The following is a 16,383-nucleotide window of genomic DNA, read 5'->3' on the forward strand; positions in this document are numbered from 1 at the left end:
GGTTATCATTTAAGTATATAGGCGTTTTTAAAAGCTTTATAGTAAAAATAATGCCAGTTTCTGAATACTAGTTAGGACAGAAAAGCAAATAATAGATAAGTAAGCTTTTGCGTGAGTTTCTTAATAATGCAAACATAACCACAAAATGTATATTGAGAAGTCAACACAGAGATGGAAACCTGCAGCATGACTGCGGCTGCAAACGTAGCGCCTTGTGTGTGAACAGACTCGCAACCTCCAGTTGCAATTTTTGCTGCACTCGGGTTGCGCAGCACGAAAAGTAGCGTGCAGCGTGCTACTTTTGGCTTACGTGTGAACACGACACGCAACTTTTGCAGCTGCAGTACAAAAGTTGCACAGCAAAAATAGCGATGTGTGACCGTACCTTAAGGGATAGCCTGCTGTTTCTGCAGTGCTAAGGTTGTTCAGAATATAGCATTAAAAAAACAAAAGACTTTATTCTAGCTTATTGTTTTACATAATAATATGGTTAAGCAAAGATCTGCAATATTGAGGATAAGCCTGCAATATCATTCAGCTAATTTCAAGTTAATTTATAAGCACTGTATGTAATGGACATTGATGCTGATTTAGATTATTTAGTTTGGTGCATGAATTGAAGAGCACTCTAAAAATAATATTAGATGACACCTTATGTTCGAATAAGAGTAGTTTTCGACATTATGTGCTGATGCAAATGCTCTGATATGAGAGTTCATGAAGGTCATTCAATATCTCTTGAAACCAAATGCATGCATGCACCGTAGCTCATAGTAAAAACCTTACGGTGGAGGTTAGTTTGCTAGCTAGCTGCAAGTGAAAGCATAGCGAGCGAGGGGAGTTTCCCAGTCTATCTTCTTTTTCTCTTCAAGTGCAAGTTGGTTTCATGAGATAATGGATGACTTGTAATTGGTTTAAAACACAAGCTAATATTATTACACTCTATTTACTCGTATTATTCTCATCCAGGAACAGAATTCGTTAATTAACAACATATAAAATATGGTGAACATACGAAATGTAATATTTCACACTCTTGGTCACTAGGTTAAGTGCATTCATAGCACTGGAAATCAGGAAAATTTTAATTCAAATTGATACATTTATTATGAAACCAATTTATATGAGGCGCGTCCATAAAGTAACTTTCCCACTCGTCTCACAGCTAGCAAACTATATGTTGCTCGAAGCGACTGCGTGTACGTGATAGAGTAATGTCCTGGCATGGCGCATGCGCTAGCGGAACTTCCCGAGTGCTCTCAGTAGCTTCGTTGCATTGGTTGAAGATGGATGCTCCTATTCCAGCTCCCACCGCGTCTGAAGTGTGATCAGTGATAAAGTTTTTGAATGCACAGGGCATAGCGCCGATTGAAATTGATTCGTCAGCTGTGCCAGGTCTGTGGGCCTAACGTCATGAGCAAGCAGATGGTGCGTTGCTCCACAAAGTCATCTGTGATGATGGTTGGCCTCCCACTGCGCTCCTCATCCATATTTTGGCTTCCTGCTGAAAATTGTCTACAGTAGCAATGCACCATCTGCTTGCTCATGACGTTAGGCCCAAAGACCTGGCACAGCGCTGATTTAAATTTATCGTCATAAATTTCAATCGGCGCTATGTCCTGTGCTTTCAAAAACTTTATCACTGACCATGTATTGGCGGTGGGAGCTGGAATAGGAGTGTCCATCTTCAACCAATGCAGCAAAGCTACTGAGAGCACTTGGGAAGTTCCGCTAGCTCATGCGCCATACCACGCAGTCGCTTCGCGCAACATATGGTTTGCTAGCTGTGGGATGAGTGGAAAAGCTACTTTATGGATGCACCTCATATATGAAATGCATTGTGTGTACTCCTGACCATTTGTATCGTCTTTGAAATGTCTTTTGCAACATGAGAAGTTTTTGAATGTGCTTTCTTTTTAGGGTGTTTCTCCTTTTTTGACCAAGGCTCAAAATAGACCAGAGTGAACTCGAACGGCATTCTGGTTCGTGAATTTCAGAACCTTTCTGTTCCATTTTGTAAGAAATGGCTATTGCCTGTTCCAGATGGTTTTAATGGGCATTAATTATACAGGGTGGATGGTAACCTTTGCACCAAAATGAAACTGGTAATAGATGAAGAGGATAGATTTGAAAACACTAAATAAGTTTTTTCTCTAATATTCGCAATTTTAGAGGAAATCGTTGTTTCTATGAAGCATTTGGCAACAGCACGGCATGCACTTCTTACTTCCCCCTCTCCCTCTGCTGTACTCAGTTGGTGACACGTGACAGTGCCCTGCGTTGCAAGATTTACTTTGACGATTTTCGCAGTTATTCAATTTAAATTCATGGCTAAACACTTTAATTTGCAAAAAAATATTCAAGACATAAACTATTCAGTTATTTTTACCTTTTTGCTTGTATAGCAATCAGCTATTTCTCTCGGGCCATTACCGCAATAGAGCTCTGCAAACATTGGGCAAACACAATTTTTTTTCTATTTTGAGTCCTGATTTGTCTTGTTTTGTATGGAAGGCCATATGTGTGTTACTGGACCATCCTGAATAGGCACTCAGGTGTAGTTAAACTCACATCAATAAGAGAATAGCTCTTGCTATCTAATCCAACCAACAGATTAGCTCTTGTTTTCTTATCTTTTGTCACGAAGAGGCCAATACATGGCTCTGGAATGTTGGCTATTTCTGCAACTGTGACACATTACGAATGAACAAAATTTCCGTATAAATGAGATCTTTTGTTTGGCTGGTTTTAATATAAAAGTGTAATTTTTTTTTAAGTATTGATATATTTAAAATCTAATTCTAATTTTACAGATGTGTACCATGAAGTTGTCAAAAAATGTCAGGAAGTGGAAGCATTGATGTCTCAGAATTCGTTCCAACCTGGTGTACCCATTGGAGATTCTATGAGGTATTACATTGTGTATACTTGAAGGGAAAGCTATTGAGTAAAACTTTCGAGAACATGCTGCTTGCCAGAATTGTTTAGAGATATTTTACATAGAGGGAAGCCAGAACAAATTAGAGACAGATCGAGACAAGAAAAACTGAGAGAGAGGGGATCAGATAGAAAGAGTGAATTGTATAGAACGAAATTGGAATACAAATTCATTGAATAGTGTAGGAAATTACGTTCAGAGACCTTTCTTTTCGATTTTTATTAAGATTTTTAAATGTTAACAAAGATAAATTTTTGAAAAGAATATTGAAATCTATTTTCTACAGCATTACACTGTTTTCAGGATGTTTACTGGTAATGAAAGTAACTAAAAAGTAGCTAACTTAAGCATTTGGTAACGAAAGTAACAGACTTGAAAGATCATGGGTAACAAAATTACGCATGTTGTTCTGTTTCACTTATTTAATATTGGCACCACTGCCTGAGCTGCTGTGTTTGGTAATGTATGCGTGCATATGAAAAGGGACCAATTCCCAGCCCAGAGTTTTTAAGTAAATTGCTAATTAAGAAAAAGGGGTGAAATTTTGCTATTTCCGTCTTTTACGGTTTTGTGTTCTTTTATGTGTAAATAAACCACAGTATAAGTTTCAAAGTCATAGGTAAGTTGGAACACTGGAAATTTTTATAATTTAGTCGAAGGCGAAAAGGGGCCAGTTCCCACTGCATAATGTTTTCCTCATTACTGTAACACAATCTAAGTTATATACGTACAAGCTATTTCATGATCAAACAGACTGACTCATCATCGTATCTTCTACTAGTGTGTAGGTTTCTTTTAATCCCTAGTCAAGAAATAAGACTGAGTTTTTCGAAATACGAACATTAAGGGGTGGAAAAGGGAAGGGAGAAATTTCAAAATTTACCAACAGACATACAGCCTTGAAATTTAACAAAGGCTCTTTTCTAGAATTCGCTTAGACTTTTGAGGTTTTTAAAATTTCATCTCCTAAGACAGTGAAGAGGAGAGGAAAGGGAGGAGAGTTGAAAATTTTCTAAATTTTTTAACTTTTCAACATGGAGCTTTAAAATTCAAAATGAATGTTACTTTCTACAACTACAATTTAGATTAAACATTTTTGGATATTTTTTAAAAATATCATCCCCAAAATTAGAGCCTACTGGAGAGGAGACAGGGGGGGGGGGGTGAAAAATATCATGTCTAATCTCAATGAAATTTTATATCTGGGGGTTTTTCAGGTCACAAAATACGAATATGGCATATTTTGTGCGCATTTATTTCCTAAGAAGGTGAAATTAAATTTGATGTGTGGGGGGTTTTCGAGATGCAAAATATTAATGTGACAATTTGTGCGAATTTAGTAAGGCAGATTCAGAACTATGAATTGTATCTGAATACTGAAACATCGGATATTACAAATAGACATAATCAAAGTGAACACATGCACTAAACTGAAATATTTCCTGTTCTTCTATAACATAGATGTGTCAATATCTGCCTGCACAATCGATGTGTATAATAACAGTATTTCAGTCTTAACATTGGGAGACAAAACAAACCAATTCAGACAGGCTGGGCTAAGATGCTTTGTCACGTATAGAGGGGGATGTTTACTGATATGAAAGGAAAAGAGAGAAGGACCTGTATTTCATTACTATTGCCAAGGTTGAACAAAGCAAGTCAATTTCGTAAAATTTTAGCAAGTCAATTTCGTAAAATTTTCCGGATTGGAGTTCGAAATGCAATATATCAGCCAACTTTGGCTTTAAGCAGCTAAGATTTCATACAAATAATCTTACATTCTTCAAAAATAGTGTTATAAATTTGAATACTGTATTATAGACTCAAAGATTGCTTATCTACGAAATTCTAAATTGCTCTTTTGAAAATTAATATTTAAGGAGAAAAATTCGCTCCGGCGCCGGGGATTGAACCCGGGTCCTTGGTTCTACATACCAAGCACTCCTTAAATATTAAGTGTCAATATTACAGATAAATTATGTAGGACAAATTAATATAATCTACTCAGTTGGTGGAGCAGCTGGCTATGGACTGAAAGGTCCGGGGTTCGATCCCAGGTAGTGACAGGATTTTTTCTCGTTGCCAAACTTTCAGAACGGCCCCAAGGTTCACTCAGCCTCCTATAAAATTGAGTACCGGGTCTTTCCCGGGGGTAAAAGGCGGTCAGAGCGTGGTGCTGACCACACCACCTCATTCTAGTGCCGAGGTCATGGAAAGCATGGGGCTCTACCTCCATGCCCCCCAAGTGCCTTCATGGCATGTTACGGGGATACCTTTACCTTTACCTTTTTTATAATATTCTCTTAGCTAGCAGTGCATAATAACTGCGGATTCCCGGCCAACAAGTCACTCAGCTGAGTGCGCTCCTGGTATAATGGCAGTTGACATTGGATACACGTTAACATATATATGCCTAACTTGGAGTCAGGCCACAAAGGGAAACATTGAAGGAGGAGAATTCGATCCGGTGCTGTGGATTGAATTCGGCGTAGCTCAGTGGTCAGAGCGCTTGGTACGTAGGACAAGGACCCGGGTTCGATCCCTGGCACCGGAGCGAATTTTTCTCCTTAAATATTAAGTGTCAATATTACAGATAAATTCTGTAGGACAAATTAATATAATCTATTATATTCTTTTGAAAATGCTTACTATATTGGCTTAACTCTTTCTTCCTATACAGTCTTCAAAAACTGTTTCAGATATTATTAAATGTTATTTTCGTTACATGTTTTTCTCACTTACGCTTTCTTTCTTCAGACTCCCATAAAAACGTAAAGAATGAAGTTTTACTTGATTATGCCTCCACTAGGTCTGACACAACACAGTAATCAACCAGGCCACATGTGTGTACTTCTGTCGAATATATTCCTAAAGTGGAGATATTATATTTAATTTGGCGTACTTTTACATGTGAAACAGTGTGTTCTTCTGTTGATAGGAAACTTTGTCATTTGGATATTGACAATGAAAATGGAGCTGATGGGAAAACTGATACCTCAGAACCAGTAACATATTGTTTACAAGCTCTTCTTGCCATTGAGGCGCTTCTCAATCCAAGTTCTGATACACAAATGTTTGTGAATGAACTGCTGATGGTTCAGAGATTGAAGGTAATGTTTCTTTCTTGTATTATGGTGTGTTTGTTGTATGTGTGTGCATGCAATAAAAAATTTCCGATTCTGTTAGCTAAATGTATGGCTTTAAGTGCAATTGACAATTAAAATTGATCTGTTTTCTTTCATTACCATATTGTTGTCTCCAGTGCTTTTCTTCTCGAAAAAAAAGTGGTAGAACTCTGTGTAGAATTATTGTAGCGGACAGGGAGATGATTACTGTCCAGTGCATGGGAATTTTATCGTTTTTAACGTCCTTTTCATCCAACTTTAAATACTTTCAAAGCCTAAGAAGAGTTGTTAAAAATTATGTCTAAGCATAATTATTAACACATTTCTTGGTTCCATGATGAGAAATACAACAAAAAGGTGTGGGAATGCTGTTCCGGTATGTTCCATCAGAAAAAAAAGCACTGGTTTTCTCAGATGTTTGTGGGTTAAAAGCTGATCTTATATATCGGTAATTGTGCAATTATGTAATTCCTCTGGAGCCTGTAAATAACGTTTGGGTTGGAATATTAACATTTAACTTGAAAATTACTCAGGAAAAGTGACTAACATTATTTAAAAATCTTGGATACCAACAATTCTGCGATATTTGAGACACCAAAAGATTTATCTCTGTCTATGAAACAGTATCATTTCAATAATGCCCCAATAATTTTGTATGGCATGGATAGAAGTTTTCATGAGAGACAGTCCACGCTTCTGGAGTAACGGTTAATGTGTCTGACCACGAAACCAACTGGCCTGGGTTCGAATCCCAGTTAGGGCAGTTACCTGGTTGAGGTTTTTTCCGGGGTTTTTCCTCAACTCAATACGAGCAAATGCTGGATAACCTTCAGTGCTGCACCCAGGACTCATTTCACCGATATTATTACCTTCATTTCATTCAAACGCTAAATAACCTGAGATATTTTTACAACATCGTAAAATAACCCAATACAAAACAATAGACACATTTCATCAATTGAAAATCTCAGCCTGCGAACTGCAGCTCTTTGTGCTGATTTTAGACAGTCTCTAAGGAATAATGTAAGTTTATACTCATTAGCATTTGCACTGTTACAGGAAACATAATTTCTCTTCATTTATTATTGCTATTTATTGGCACATTTTGGCCTTATTAATGGCATATTTAGTAGTTTCTTAGGGTATGAACTTCCTGGACCTACTTATGTTTGTATCTGTTACACTCAGTATGGTTTCATACCATGAAATAGCATGTAACTTTGTTTGTTTCACACAGGGTTACAATATGCCTCGTCTGTACTCGGAGATCATGCGGGCCTGTCTCATTACTCTCAACGATGTGCAAGGCACTAGCATTGAGTCGCAGTGGGGTGCGTTCACTTTTCTCAAAGTTCCGCACATCCTTCGACAGCTCCACTTTACAATTCGAGGTGAGGAAGATTCCACTCATGACAATTGCAAACATAATCCGTAATTAAGGACCTTTTATTGTGAAAATGGTAATAAGTGTTCTCGCTTAATTTCTACTGTTAAATAAGGAAAAAAGATAGAAACATTGTGATATAATACATTCTAAGTGACTTAAGGGTTTAGGTACAGCTTACAGCAGTAAAATTTTTGGAAATATTCAACATTTTTTCCCTCCATTACTGTAACTTGTATAATAATGAAAATTGGTATGTGATCTGTTCTTCTGGTATGTGAAAAAAATATTTTTACGATTAAAAAAAATTATATATATATATATATATATATATATACACTGTATATATTTTTTTCAAAATTCAAAATGGTGGCAGTTCACTGTTCAGTGATCCTTGAAGGTGTATGTACCCCCTTGAAAGGGGATGGATGAGAAATAACATAATGTTACTGAATTGCCTATAACTTTCACATTTTTGGACCTAGGAGCTTGAAATTTGAAATATTAGTTTAAAACAGTTTTTTCTTTACCTCCAATTTTTTTTAGAATTTTATGAATAATAGTTTTTATTTTTTTAAATTTTTCATTAAAAAAATTAGAAAATGATGCACCTTTTTCTAACAATTTGCTGAACCAATAAACCTAAAACTTTGCACATGTGTTACCAATACTAAAGTAACATTTCCCTGCAACCAAATATTTTATTTAGCCTTTTTTTATTTAAAGGAAAATATTAGGTATGAAACATTTTTTTTTTTTAAATTAAATACTAATATAGTCACAATCATGCCATGGTATGAAAGAAAAATTTCACAACCTCGAGCGGGAATCGAACCTGCGACTTCCTGTTCTCCGGTCAGGCGCTCTATCACCATGGCATGATTGTGACTATAATAGTATTTAATTCATTAATATGTCACATCAAAGGACGTATATACGTCATCCAAACATCGTAAGATGAAGATTACATTTTGTTTTTTCCCCCCTAAGTTTTGTAATGTATAAAACTCACAAATATTAACAAAACAAAATTTTGTTGCAGGGAATAATAGATAATACAGTTTTAAGCTTGTGTGCAAAATTTCATATTTTTACTCATAATGGTTGCAGAGAAAAGGTACATAAGCATTGAAAAATGTAAGTCATGAAAAATGAAGTTTAAAGTTGTAGTACTATTTATCTATTCTCTCACCTCATACAGTGCACTCAATGTTCTCCATATCCATAAGTAGTAAGCCACAGCCTTCCTAGCACTAGTCAGATAGTTTGCCTTTCTAAATTCCAAGAAAATTTCTATAACACAGAAACTCCAAAATGGCTACTTAAAGGGGAAGTGGCACATTGCGCCGCACTGTGGTATTTAAATTTTAAAGACCATTTAGGTCCTTCAGACAAGCAAAATATTTCAGTATTGAATACAGAAAACTACAGTAAAATCCCTCGTAACTGGCACCCAAATAACCGGCAATACCAAAACAACGGTACTTTTGGCTGGGCCAAAAAAAAATTTTTAAATCTGCCATGTTGCCACAGTCTGGACCATCAGTTTTGCCACATTAGGAAGTTCGCATGAAGTTTCATTTTCAGTGAATACTTACTCGAACCTAAAATTAGTGTATTATTTGTGTTGTTTGGTGAGTTTTATTTTAAAAAAATACAGTTTTTATGTTTATTTTATTATTTTCGAGTCGTCATTGTTGCCACATTAGGAACTTCGCACGAACTTTCGTTTTCAATTAATATTCGAACCTAAAATTTGTGTATTATTTGTGTTGTGTGATGTATTTTAATAAGGAAAATCCACACAGTTTTTATGTTTATTCAGTTATGAGCAAGTGATAGAGAAATAAGCTTCACATGGCTGCAGTTTCAACATTTGTCACCATGAAATACGAACTATTTTTTGTACATAAAGGTATTTATTCAATTATCTGGCAAAATCTCGTATCCGGAACTAGCCTAGTGGAGTAATGGTCAGCACGTCTGTCCGCGAAACCAGGTGGCTCAGGTTCGAATCCTGGTCGGGGCAAGTTACCTGGTTGAGGTTTTTTCCGGGGTTTTCCCTCAACCCAATACGAGCAAATGCTGGGTAACTTTCGGTGCTGGACCCCGGACTTATTTCACCGGCATTATCACCTTCATATCATTCAGACGTTAAATAACCTATATGTTGATACAGCGTCGTAAAATAACCCAATAAAATAAAAAAAATACTAGCCTAGTCCCTTTGGTGCCAGATAAGAGGGATTCTACTGTATGTACTATTTATTAAAGCAATAAAATAAATATAAATTTTTGTCACAATTTCGCGTCTGTTTACCCTTAAACAGTAGTTGGTACTGCCCGTGTCTCACGTCCTGGACCGAGAGTTCCCTAGTGCTTACAACCACGCCTCTTAGGTCTGCTCGGACCGGCACGGCAGCTGCAGTGTGCGGCACGGCAGTATATTACATGTTCTGAAAACATTATCCTATGCCATCGCAGTGGTCTTTACTGTTTATAATACTAGATACTGTAATCGTGGTTACCACTATCACTTATCTCTGATGGCGATTTCCTAAAATGTATATACACACTAGGCCACTCTTCGTTCAGTCTTGACAATTGATGAATTGTCATAGAGCAGCATTTCTCAAAGTATGTTCTGGGGTTCCGTGAGCCGTATATGATTTTAAATTTTATTTTACACTTTTTTTACTTGATTATTTAACGATGCTGTATCAACTATTAGGTTATTTAGCGTTGAGATTGGTGATAGCGAAATGGTATTTGGCGAGATGAGGTCAGGGATTCGCCAAAGATTACATGACATTCGCCTTACGGTTGGGGAAAACCTCGGAAAAAACCCAACCAGGTATTCAGCTCAAGCGGGAATCGAACCCGCGCCCGAGCGCAACTGTGGATCGATAGGCAAGCGCCTTAGCCGACCGGGCTGCTCCAGTGGCTATTTTATACTTAGTGGTTACTATAAAAATATATAAATGTTACGAAAATCAATAATAACATGAAACCACTGATGATGATGATGATGATAATAATAATAATAATAATAATAATAATAATAATATTCCAAGAATATGCATAATAATATTCCAATAATATGGGTAATAATAATATGTTTAATGAACATCTAAAACGGAAATTACCCATAATACTTATCACTTTCATCACTGGATTCTCTGCGTATGTGTTCACTAAAACAAAATACCGAAAAGACAAAATGCAGAAGCACAGTAGAAATGAGATTACAACTTTCCGCCATAAAACCAGATTGCAGGCTTAAAAAGCAAATACATTCGTCCCACTGAACAGAATTATTGAGATACTAGCTTGTCTTAATTATTAAACACTAATAAAATATTCCAAGGATTCCGCAGTTACACTTTAGATTAAAAGGGGTTTCACGGTGGAAAAAGTTTGAGAAATATTGCCATAGAGGAAAGAGTTTACGGATGTGTACACATGACAACCATAATCGCGATTAGGTCGATAATCTCGATTAGAGACTGTAGTCTACAACTGGTATTAGTGTTTAGTTACAGGAATTGATGAGAAGGACATAATTTGTTTTGTGAGAGGACAGCCTATACTTTCGCTTTTCCGTGGCTGATCTTTCTCCATAGCTGACGAAAGGAATCCTGAAAAGGCTGATGTGTTGAACATAGGGTATGCGGTATGCGTATTTGGTGCTGTTGCTTGCTTTTGTAGAGTTTGTATTCTTTTCTTCCCTCAGGAGGCGAGAATGGTGAATCACAAGAGAAGATGGAATTCTCTCAAGACGTGGTGGATGCCTTAGAGTTGCTCCTGCAGTACACGCCATTATTGGACATAATGGACGCCAAATGTTCATGTAACTGCATTGAGTGCTTACTCAAAGAGCTGCTGAAGAATGGTCTGGTGACCGAATCCCATGTGACGCACTTTACTAGTAAGAGGTGTGTCTTGACTCCTGTGCTCACTTTCCAGGATGAGAGGTACTGTATAACCGCGCATTTTCCAGCTTGCTGGTTTTTTATTGGATTGACCAGCATGCCACAGTCTTTATTATTCAGCATGCCACCTGGTTTGAGGGTAGAGCAAACATAAAATTAAACTGGAAGAATGTTACATAAAAAAATGCAAATAGTGGATTTATTACCAACTACTGCAGTTTTGTTAATGTGCATATGTCCACTTTTTATACGTTGTAGTATATTCCCTTTGCCATGGAAAATGTTCTGCCTCTCATATTTTTGGTACACTATTAATTATTCACGAATGGGAGAGATGATACTGAACTATCAGTAGTAAAAACTATGATTTGAAGGATAAGAAATCTAATGGTACAATGCACAAAAACATCTCTTCCCAGTTTAAATTAAAGCTTTTAATTTTCTCAGCCAGTAAGTTACATTTTTGTAGTTATGTACATGTGTCATATCTTACTTTTAAACATTTATTTTTTTTATTCAACAATTCAACCATTAAATGATTTCCACACGTTTGTACAATAGGGAAACTGTGTATGCAATGCAATAGTAGCAATATTAGCAATTAATGTCACGCCATAAAAAATCATAAAATTGGCAAAATGTTATTTTATTAATAAGATAAAGTAGAGATTGATCGCTTGTTGTTTCTTATTATGTTTAAAACTTCAAATGTTCATGTCTGTTGTTTTCTTTCTTCCTGCACTTTGTTGTCCCCTCCCAGAAGAAAAGTTCAAGTACTAATATGTGAATTAACTCACATTATCTTTTATTATAATTTATTTATTTATTTTTTATTTGTGGTGTTTTTACAAAATATTCTTCGGGACTTGAGAGAGGCTATGTAAATACACTAAATTACCGATTTCATACTTTACCGCAACCAACACAAGGTGAAAAATAAATGTACTAAGGAATTTACGTTAGATTATGAAAGATAATGTATAAAATTCCGTTGAAAACTGATTACTTTTCCGGATAAAATTACATTTCACATGATATTTTGAAAATGTATTAAGTTTTTCTGATTTTCAAGTGAGAAAATTGAACAGCTTTCTTAATTTCTCTACTTATTTTTGAACAGAAATTAATATTTAACGAAATATTATTTTCTAACTTTCTTCAGCAGTTGGATTTAATCAGGGGCGGATGCAGGATTTTTTTTCAGGGAGGGATTTGAGGAGATTGTAAAAATGGAGTAATGAGAAATAAGTTTATATACTCACAATTTGTTTCCGAGTCACAAACATTTACAAGGCCTGAGTAGCGTAGTGCTCGAAGTTGCGGGTTCTATCCCAACCCAGCTCGATGGCATTTAAGTGTGTGTAAATGCGACAGGCCTCATATCAGTCGATTTACTGGCATGTAAAAGAAGTCCTGAGGGAAAAAATTTCGGCACACCGGCGACGCTGATATAACCTCGGCAATTGTGAGCATCGTTAAATAAACCATAATTTTTTTATTTTAACATTTACAATGACTGCAATACAAAAACAATGACAGAATGACATTTACAGAAGAAGGCAATGAGGCTCCTTAGACATTTCATCCAGTACTTCATGAGCTTTTACTTCTACATTTTTATGTATATATATCAAGGCCAGTCCATTTAATCTGTCTGCTCCCATCGTGCTCCTCAAGTAAGTCTTCAAATATGGCAACGTTGAGAACGACCTTTCTGGTGTTGCTGTAGTTACAGGCAACGTGCAGAAAAATTTCAGCGCCTTGCGAGTGCAGGGAAAAATAATTTCATTGCACCTGTTCAAAGATGATATAAAAACAGTAGGTATTAGGTGAAGATTTTTCTGATCAAGGAAATTTCTTCTCCACATCTTCAATTCATTGAAGAAAGACTCTGGTGATGCATCAACATCATTGGCCCACTTATTTACTACATCTTCAACAGCACTTTCTAAATCTTTATCTGTTGCTCGCACTATGTTTTTAGGCAGCAAAGTTTGTAGGATTTCTTTATGATTCAAAAACCTGTCCTTGAGCTGACTAGTGAAATAGTCTAAGAAGAGAAGGAAAATTACAAGCCTAAAATACTCTTCATGACTCTCTGTCTTGAAGTAAGAATGCTGTGTTTGTCTTCCTGCAGTTCTTGGAATTTAACATTTTAGCAAAGAGAATTTACGTGAAAAACTCTCTAATTCCTATGTACATTCACAAATTAAAATTAATATTATTTTTGTTTCTTGTTTCGTATTTTTCTCAAAATTTCGGGAGGGAATATATCCCCTTAATCCCCCCCCCCTTGCATCCACCCCTGGATTTAATGTAATTTAAATGAAAATTGTTAAATATAATGTGTAGTCTCAGCAGTAGGATTGAATGATGATAGTAATGTGCACTGAAATTTTTAATATGTCTTGTTCTGGTGTGTGATAGAGATTGCAGACATTTTGAGCCATTTTGTATTATGAGCTCTTCAAAATTATTTCTTATTGCATTTATTACGTCACATTTTTTTTAAGAATGTTGAGGTGGTAATATTGCAGTGTGAAATATCAGATTATTGTCGTAAAAACATTTACACTTACATACTATCAGTTAATGGTGGTCCTCTCACATTTCCGGTTATTCTGAAATAAGGAAAGGAGGAGGAATATTTGCAGGTTATTGAAGAAGTTCAACACTCTTTCTTCAATGTAGAGAACATTTCCGAAAAATACGAAGTTTTAATAAGAGGAAATTACGTCACAATTCAAGTTTTAGGCTACTTCAAATTGTAATATATTAGCACATCGAAACTAACCAGCCATGTAATTTTTATAATATTAACAGAGTAAAGAAGTTATGACATTAATCAGTGATTATACAAGTGTTAAAAGAGTGTACCAAACAATGAAAAAATAATATCTGCTTTATTATACAATTATGTTTCTGGTACTTTTAAAGCAATAGATGAACTCTAAAGGCTAGTTTACGCAATGATACCAGGTTTCGCAACTAATTTCATGAAAGTAATTATGTAGGAAGTTGTTTACATGGAGATACATCTTATGTATACTGTAGTTTCATGACAACTTCTACATTTTTCGTCACTGCTATTCTCTGCTATTACTCTAGCATTTAAATATGCTAGAGTAATAGCAGAAATGTTGCTACTGACCTGTAAAAGTGAAAAAAGAACAAAGATTAGCGTTTGAACTAGGGCATGAGTAAAGAGAAGATCACATTTAGGATGTTCTGCATCCTGACTGAAAGAGGTGATTGTAGAAGATTCCAAAAGTTTTCACAATCATTTAAGAATGACTGAAACAATTCAGTATTTTAAGTAAAGATTAATTTTTGGTCCTACAGAATATATCTGTTATGGTAACAATGATTATTAGAGAAGAAAAATTCGCTCCGGTAGCAGGGATCGAACCCGGGTCCTTGGTTCTATGTAGCAAATGCTCTAAACATTGAGCTACACCGAAGTTCAATCCACAGCACTGGATCAAATCCCTTTCCTCTAATGTTTTTCACTTTGTGGCCTCACTCCAAATCTTTACATAGATTCTTTGCCCAATAGTGCATATTACTGTGGAATCCCGGCCACCAAATCACTCAATTGAGTGCGCTCCTTGTATAATGGCAGTTGACTTAATATTTGTCAACATATATGTCGAATTTGGAGTCAGGCCACAAAGGGAAAAACACCAGAGGAGAGGGATTCTATCCAATGCTGTGGATTGAATTTTGGCGTAGCTCAATGGTTAGAGCACTTGGTACGCAGAACCAAGGACCCTGGTTCGATCTCTGGCGACGGAGCGAATTTTTATTCTCTAATAATCAATTCAGTATTTTGTTTATTTTTAAAATTTGGATAATTGAAATCCTACAAACATGTTTGCACTGAGATAAATCAAGACACTTAATAATTTCTTCATTGCCCACCTCATTTTGTAAATCAGTCCACAAATCAGAACATGTTTAACTCGGGACACCTCGAAACTATAAGTTTCACTTCACGAAAAGTTGGAAGCAGCCAAAACTTTCTAGTGTTGTAACTCAGTATTCAGACATTTCACATATGCGCATTCAAATAAAAACCAGTTGCGAAACCTAGTGTCGTTGTGTAAACTAGTCTTAAGACTAAGGCCTATATTACACTATCAAATTTCTGTGTCACAGAATATGATAAAATTTTTGATCAAATAATATGATCAAATATCTGATTTTGGGTATATTACACTATATCAAAGCTTTTATCACATCTTTCATCACAGTTCTAACAATCAATCCACGACAGTTCAATGCATGTTGCAGCTGTAAGTGCAGTAATGGTTATTGCATTAATACTGGAGAAGAAATAAAAGAAAAAACATATTTGGGTTAGAGATTGGGCAGGAAGAAGAGATACAAAAGGAATCCATCAAACTCTATTGAGAGAACTTCAGTGTGAAGATGTAACATCTTGTACTCAGTATTTAAGAATGGATGACGTAACATTTCATGTGACTCATAATGTGATGTTAAAAGTCATGTGGTTTCACAGACCATATATGATATGATATATGATATAATCTATGATTTATTGTCCTTAAGCACAGCATCCCAAGTGGCTGATGGCCCTTCACATTTCTGTCACACAGCCCATATGTACTTAATTTCCGCCATTTTCTTTCTTCTTAGTCAAAAATTTTATCAAAAGTATGATGATGATCATAACTTTTATCACAGAACTATGTCACAACTAAATGTGATCAAAGATGCTGTATTACACTGTGAAAGATTTTATCATATATATTTTATCAAACTTCTGTGACACAGAAATTTGATAGTGTAATGTAGGCCTAACTTGGAACTTTCTCACTGAACATATTTGAATTTTTTATTTGAATACATAAAATTGAGATGAGTTCGGTAATCCTCAAATATCCAGCATGCTGACAAATGCGCAGTGATACAGTTATAAAGTAACTGATATTGGTTGTATTGGTTAGTCTTTATTAAAAAATGGAATATGTAAATTACTTA

The 16,383-nt window shown here is 35.8% G+C and overlaps 1 protein-coding gene across 4 annotated transcripts in view; it reads left to right on the plus strand.

Annotated features, from left to right (window-relative positions):
• The window catches only part of MED24 (mediator complex subunit 24), a 55,133-nt gene that overhangs the window by 8,592 nt on the left and 30,158 nt on the right, over nt 1-16,383 (plus strand). For 3 of the 4 annotated variants that reach the window (XM_069827767.1, XM_069827766.1, XM_069827768.1), the window contains exons 6-9: nt 2,814-2,910; nt 5,877-6,048; nt 7,301-7,454; nt 11,181-11,421. In XM_069827767.1, coding sequence (XP_069683868.1) covers nt 2,814-2,910; nt 5,877-6,048; nt 7,301-7,454; nt 11,181-11,421 — 664 coding nt within the window. The remainder of the gene's footprint in view (nt 1-2,813; nt 2,911-5,876; nt 6,049-7,300; nt 7,455-11,180; nt 11,422-16,383) is intronic. The other variant, XM_069827769.1, reaches the window with a different exon arrangement.

Source organism: Periplaneta americana, chromosome 6 (assembly GCF_040183065.1).
Source record: "Periplaneta americana isolate PAMFEO1 chromosome 6, P.americana_PAMFEO1_priV1, whole genome shotgun sequence".
NCBI classification, from domain to species: Eukaryota; Metazoa; Arthropoda; class Insecta; order Blattodea; family Blattidae; genus Periplaneta; species Periplaneta americana.